This window comes from Nestor notabilis, unplaced genomic scaffold, assembly GCF_000696875.1.
Source record: "Nestor notabilis isolate BGI_N333 unplaced genomic scaffold, ASM69687v1 scaffold7814, whole genome shotgun sequence".
Lineage (NCBI taxonomy): Eukaryota > Metazoa > Chordata > Aves > Psittaciformes > Psittacidae > Nestor > Nestor notabilis.
The window spans coordinates 84,001-90,376 of NW_009925998.1; the positions used below are offsets into that span (position 1 = coordinate 84,001).

A 6,376-nucleotide genomic window follows, 5' to 3' on the forward strand; every position below is an offset into this window, starting at 1 on the left:
TAAGACTGTAACACGTATAAGTGGTCTGAACAATGAGTATGAAATTTTCCACCTCTGGCCCGTTTGGCCACAGTCCCCACCCTTGGCAGTCCTAACACTGGGTATATACCTCAAACCACAGCTCAGGCTGGAGCAAGAGCTTATCACCCACCTGAACCAACGAGAGACCATGATACATAGAAAGGGACAAAGTCAGGCTTTAGTCATGGTGCCAGACCCCCAACGCATCCTCCCCCATGTCACCTCTCGGTCACAACACTGATAACACATTAACAGACCCACTCCCTATCAACCTCAACCTGGACACCCCTTCTCAAGCACATAGGAACACAGAGCAGGACCATCTCCTACTTGTGCCACGGGTTCACCAATGACTCTCTGTGCATCTGGGTGGCAATGAGGAGGAGATGACAACCATCTGTACGGCTGAGCAGGTTGGTGATAATTGTCATGCAGAAAGAAGATCACAATCATGGGGCTGGCAGCACCATTTGCTTGCTCGAGACAAAGGGCAGCACTCCTTTGCTCTGGGGGCTCCCCAGTGTCACCTTCAGTGTGAAGGGTTGTTACATTTACTACGGAAGGATAATCTATTACAAATTACTCATTAATGCAGCTGAAAAATTAGTGACATATTACTGATTAAGCCCGTGTCACGCTAGCTCGGTGGCAAGACTTGACGCTGCTGATCTGCCTTGTGCTTTTTACAGCAACCTTCTCAACACAACCTACACGCACACAGCTTCTTTTCTCCTCCTCACCCAGATGAGCACACAGGCCTTGTCATTTTGGAGCTGCTGTGCATGGCTGCACATGCGCTGCCTCCTGAGCAGTCCAACTGCTTTAACGCCTTGCAGCTAAATACCCAGTTGCAAATTTGAGACCCTTTTACATCCCTTTCTGGCAGGTTCTGGGACATGCTAAGCCTCCAGGCTGTGCCCAGCAGCTCTCTGTGCTGGTAATGCATGTGGGTTTTGGAAAGCAACCTCAGCAGCTGAGTCACTGGGCTTTCCCACCTCTACCAGCAGCCAGCTCTGCCCAGGTAAGATCTGCTCTGTTCTGTGCTCCTCTGAGCCCGCTTCCAAAACCTCACCACCTCAGCACAAATCGCTGGAAGGCCTCTTTGCTGGCTGCAGCCCCTTGGCTCTCCTCCAGAAACAGGAAAAGCTCTAATCATCTTCCTACTAGTTTGGCACCATCGGAGTGTTATTGCTGCTTCTGCATGAGGAGTTTTGCCCGCGGTGGATATTCCCACTTTAAGCACTCTCATTAAGGAGCCAGGACTTTGTGCAAGATCCTCACACGCAGCCTCAGAGCCCACGTCTGACACGTCAGGCTCGGGACGGGCACGGCTGACCGGCAACAAGTCATGGGAACAGTTAATGCTTGCTGAAGATTTAGTCCTTGATTCATTCATCTCAGCCACTGGTGGGTCTTGAATATAAAAGAATTATGAAACAGGGAGGTATTTGACTAACAAAGCTGGGAAGGAAATAGAAAGCACAGATCAGGAGAGGAGCAAAACGAATGCAGAGGGAACAAACAAGGAGCTCCCGAAAAGAGTTCATTCAGGAGTCCCACAACAGGGTCACAGTAAAAGCAACAAGGAATTGGCAAAGTTTGAAGCAATGAAATAGCTGAGCATGCAGCATAGTGGGGAGACAAGAAAGCCCAACTCTTGCATTTATAGTTATCGACACAAAGCAATTGTGGCTTGGTGCACCAGGCAGGTGGAGGCCACGTCTGTCTCAGAACAAAGGGTGGCCAACTGGTAGAATGGCTGAGTAAGATTGAGTAAAATGCTAAAGCTATCACAAAACCCAACAAAACTGGAAGAGCTCCAGAGAAGGCAACCACCAAAATATACCTATAAACATATTAATGACAGAAAACATGGGAAACATGAGAGAAAGGAGAGGCAGCAGAAAGGGACACAAGATGCAGAGCAAGAGGTGGCCCAAAGTGGTTTATTCAGGCGGTGACCAGAGGCAGCGTCCTGTTGGCATCTGGAGTTGGATGTCTCTCTGCCACACCAAATCTTTGGGGTTTCACATGGAAACCAGCGGATAGGGATAGCTGGTATGCTCCTGGTGGGAGGTCAGACTGGATGGGGGGGGTCAGATTGCTGCTGCTGGCCCCCCAGTACTGGCCAGCAGAGAGGGACACAGCTCCCTGCGGTGCTGCAGGATGCAGCTACGCGCCTTTTATCATCGGAGTCAGATTGTTCCTCCGCGGGGCGCAGGAAAGCTCCACTCTCCAGCTTCGCAATGAGCCACTTCCTTTTCTTCTTTTTTTAGGATCAGAATTTCTTTTCCCTTCCTCCTCCACCTCAAAAAAGCGGATATTTAATAATTTGGATCGGAAGAGCTTGCTATCGTGAAGCGATGGGTGGTAGCGACGCTGCACCTACTGACATCACGCTCTCGACCTGGCCAAGTCTTCATCCCGTCAGGGCTATTCAGTAAAACACAACTAATTATTCTGCCAGATCCTCGACCAGATGACAAATTGATTCACAGCACTAACTAAAAGAAGGGAAGGAGGAGAAATTGCACCATTTCCTATGACTGAAACTACATTAACCTGTTACCCCAAGGAAAACTTTGTCAAAAGTTTTTACTGCGGCGGCTGAGCTATACGCCAGACGCTGAAGTGCATTGCCAGGAGACCCTGGTGTTGTGCTATGAAAGTTCATATGCAGAGCACAGTTTACATTCGATATCCATCAGCATTCAGAGAAGAAAGGCCTTTTTTCAGAACATCTGCAGTGTATTTCGTATGTCAGAGGACCCAAAATCGTTATCGGAAATGGCTAATTAAAACTTCTACAGAAAATCAAATACCTGTTTTTCTAAGCTGACCTGAGGATGCTGAAAACCAAAAGTAACACCAGGGAGACTGCTGGAAATGAAAGCTTTTACTCAACCTGTCAGTCAACTCACAAGAGAAACTTTTCCTGGATATTGCAATAAGTCTATAATTACATCATCATGGCAAGGGCACACCAGTGTGTTGCTTATTAATCATTTCCAGGAAGAAGACTATCAGAAAGCTGTTCTTAATAGCCCCACTGCCTGGCAATGCAGGCTCCTTGCTCACTGCAGGGTGGGTACCTAAGATTTCCCTTGCACGAATTTCCTCTTTGAGCAAATTTCAATCCCTGCCAGAAGCCTGCAAAGCAAATGCACCTTTTCACACGTTCTTCGGAGGAAAGACTGGATTAACACAACACCCTACAGCTCTAATGAACTCCTCCAAACTCTCATGAACCATTCTTCTCTGGTAGGAGTGACAGATGCACCCTGCTCAAAACACTGAGTGCTACCACATTTTGGCTTTTCTCCTCTGCTCCAAAGACATGCAAGATACATTCTCTCCACCAGATATAACTGCAGGGAAACACCAAGGTTCAGCATTGCCCAAGCTGCCCTGCAGTTGCTACTTAAATTAAGTGACCAGGACTTCTTCACCATACATCGTTCCCTTTCAAAACCTTAGACAATAGTAAAAGGGAGAGATGGAGAGGAAGAGGACAAGAGGACAAGCAAGACTGTCAAACCTATTTGGAACCCTTAAGCTTGTATTCGAGAGGCGAGGTCTCCCTCCACTACATGAAGCAACTGTGAAGAGCAGGGAAGCAAATACAAGCACAAGGCAAAGCATGCTGGAAAAGAGGAGAGAGGGATATACACTACAAAGGTAATACCACAAATGGAGCATTATTCTTGTGAATCATGGTCCAAAAGAATACCCTCAATGGAAGCTATGTCACAGTGGGGTGAAATACAGCAGGCTGTTATAACAGCACAGAGTGAAGTCCACAAGCCAAAGTCAGAGCCCTCCCAGCTACCTTCGATTCAATGAGTCCTGTGATCTGCTGCTCCGTTCCTCCAAGGGCTACTGATGCAATGTGCCAGATTCCATGTTTCTTTCCAACTGTTCTGAGTCTCCTGCATCTGATCTCAAAGAAGGGAGCAGAAACAGCTGGAAGAGAGAAACCAGAATGGCATAGTCCAGCAGCAACCCTTGGAAGAACAAACAACGACGGCCTTGTGAGAGGTACCATTGTCCCCCAGCACATATGCCTGCACGTGCACATGTGTCCACATGTCTTCAAGAAGAAAAACATGTTGCTAGTGCATCAGCTCTGGCCGGTCACAGAGCACCAGAGCATCTTCTGACTTAGCACGATCAGTTCAAGCTGAACAGACCGACAACTCAACAGCACAGCCACGATCCAGAGTCATGGGTGCCAAACGAGTCACACGTGCCAAATGCAGCCTGAGTTTGGCACCACGCTTCTCCTCCAGCGGTACCTTTACTCCCTGAGCAACTCCACCTACTTTGCAGCACATGAGTGGCTTGCAGCCTGCGCAAGGGAAGCCAGTCAAGGTCTACTCTGTTTAGACTTTAAAGCTCCTGTAGATCTAGCTGTAGGCCAAAGGAGGAGGGCAAAACAGCAGGTGAATCAGGAGAGAACTTAGTTATTTGCTGCCAAAGGAGAGGATTAGTCGTGAAAATCAGGAAGTCAACGAAGCAGAGAGCAGCAGGAGGCCACTGCAGATAATAGGGACAGTAGGAGCAAGGCTATTGCTCACCAAGGCAAGTGAAGGGGAGATAAAGGCTTGTGCTCTTTCATATGTGCAAAGACTAGAAGGAGGGAGTGAGGAGGTCAGGAAGATGGTCTGGTGGAGGAAGGGCCATAAGGGAAAAAGGCCTTTGAAAATGAACCATGGAAAAGTGATTAATAAGGGAAGAACTGTCAGGGTTGGTGTTAGGACCTTCTTATTTCCACTAGAAAGAAATAAGACATTGCAAATCACAAACACATTTGGGGAGGGAAAACTAGGATCACAGCAAGACCAAGAAGTCATTTAAAGGACAGAAACACAGTTTCAGACAGAGAGCAAATTAGATTAGGATGGTTAGGAATTACACGTAGGAGAGGACAGAAAGCAAGTTGAAAGGTTCATGGGACATTTAAGGCAAGACAGCCCAAAGGATCTCTTGCCAGCCTCACAGCAGGGATAAAACGGAAACCTAACATTTTTCCTGACCACAACTTCCTTCTAACCCATTACTAGAAAGCACAGGCACACCACGTCTCTCCAGGACAGCAGAAGCACCGCAAGCCCAACCCTAGCTCACACAGTACCATTCCTAGAGCGCTCCCTCAACTCTACATCCCTTCTGCCCCACACAAACCTACTGGTTTTACTGCATATGAGTTTCCTTTCATAGGTGCCATGTCACCAAGAGCAGTTAACAGAAGGAGTACCTGGAGTGTCGCAAGTCTGCCTGTCCCCTGAAGAGTTCAGTGGAGGTGTCCGGTGTCGGTAGACTAGATGTGGTTTATTGTGTTCTTCTTCATACTCCTGTTCTTCGAGTGATAGCAGTGGTTCTACAAAATAGTCCCCATCGTCAGACTTGAAGGTGCCTAGCTGAGAGGGACCAGAGAGGAACAGGCAGTTAGCTTTGGGCAATGACAAACCACAGAGCAGGACTACCCAACACAATTAGCTGTTAATGAGGGAGTGCCCGGTTCTCCAGTGACCCATGTGAGCTCCAGGTCCCATCACACCCACACCAGGCTGCACTGCTCCCTGCAGCCATCACACTGCAATTTACAGAAAGCAAATTATTAATCCATGGGCCAGAAGCACAAAAGGCAGGCATGTCTACCAGACCCTGTCCCTATGCCAGTGACATTTACCATACCACCCCTGCCCAAGGGGAGATGGTGCCACAGTATGTTGGAGGTCTCAGTGCAACCCCATCACTCTCCCTGAGACATGTAAGGACCAGAGGGAGGTGTCCAGCCACTGAAATCCCAGTTTATAATAAAACACCAACACTCCTAGTTGCATGTATCTAGGTATTTAGCAGGTAAATAAGAAGATATCTAAGACTAAAAGCCATCCTAGACTGGGATGCATGACTAGTAACTGGGAGGGAGGCCTGCCCATGCACACGTGCACTAGTTGGAGTGAATGCACTCATCCAGGGGAGCAACCAGACCAGATGGAGACCAACAGAGACCCTCCTGGGAGCACCTGGGACAGATAGCTTGGGTGCTGTAAGGCACCAAAAGGATGAGCCCTGCTAGGAGCTTCTCCTCATCCCTTTACATCCCTGTTCAGAGCAGAGCAGAGGATGGCAGGAGGGGCTGCGAGGCAGCCTGCCTTCATCACCCGTCAGGCCATGCCCCTGCCCCGGGGCGCAGAACGGCTCTGAGGTCAGCGTTGCAGGGAGCCCCCATCACCCCTTTGCAGCCCTCGCCAGCACTCCGGGAACAGGAGGGTGTCCCTGCCCGGGGTCTGATCCGCTGACCTCCCCGCCGGGGTGCCGCTGGGTGGCAGTTTTTCCCCCCAGACCC

At 49.0% G+C, this 6,376-nt stretch overlaps 1 protein-coding gene across 1 annotated transcript in view; it reads right to left on the bottom strand.

Annotated features, from left to right (window-relative positions):
* Positions 1–5,441, bottom strand: part of ADAMTS9 (ADAM metallopeptidase with thrombospondin type 1 motif, 9) — a gene marked incomplete at its 5' end in the record, with an annotated part of 77,047 nt that extends 71,606 nt beyond the window's left edge. The window contains one exon of the mRNA XM_010013317.1: positions 5,279–5,441. Within this exon, the coding sequence (XP_010011619.1) occupies positions 5,279–5,441 (163 nt within the window). The remainder of the gene's footprint in view (positions 1–5,278) is intronic.
* Positions 5,442–6,376: the final 935 nt, after the last annotated feature.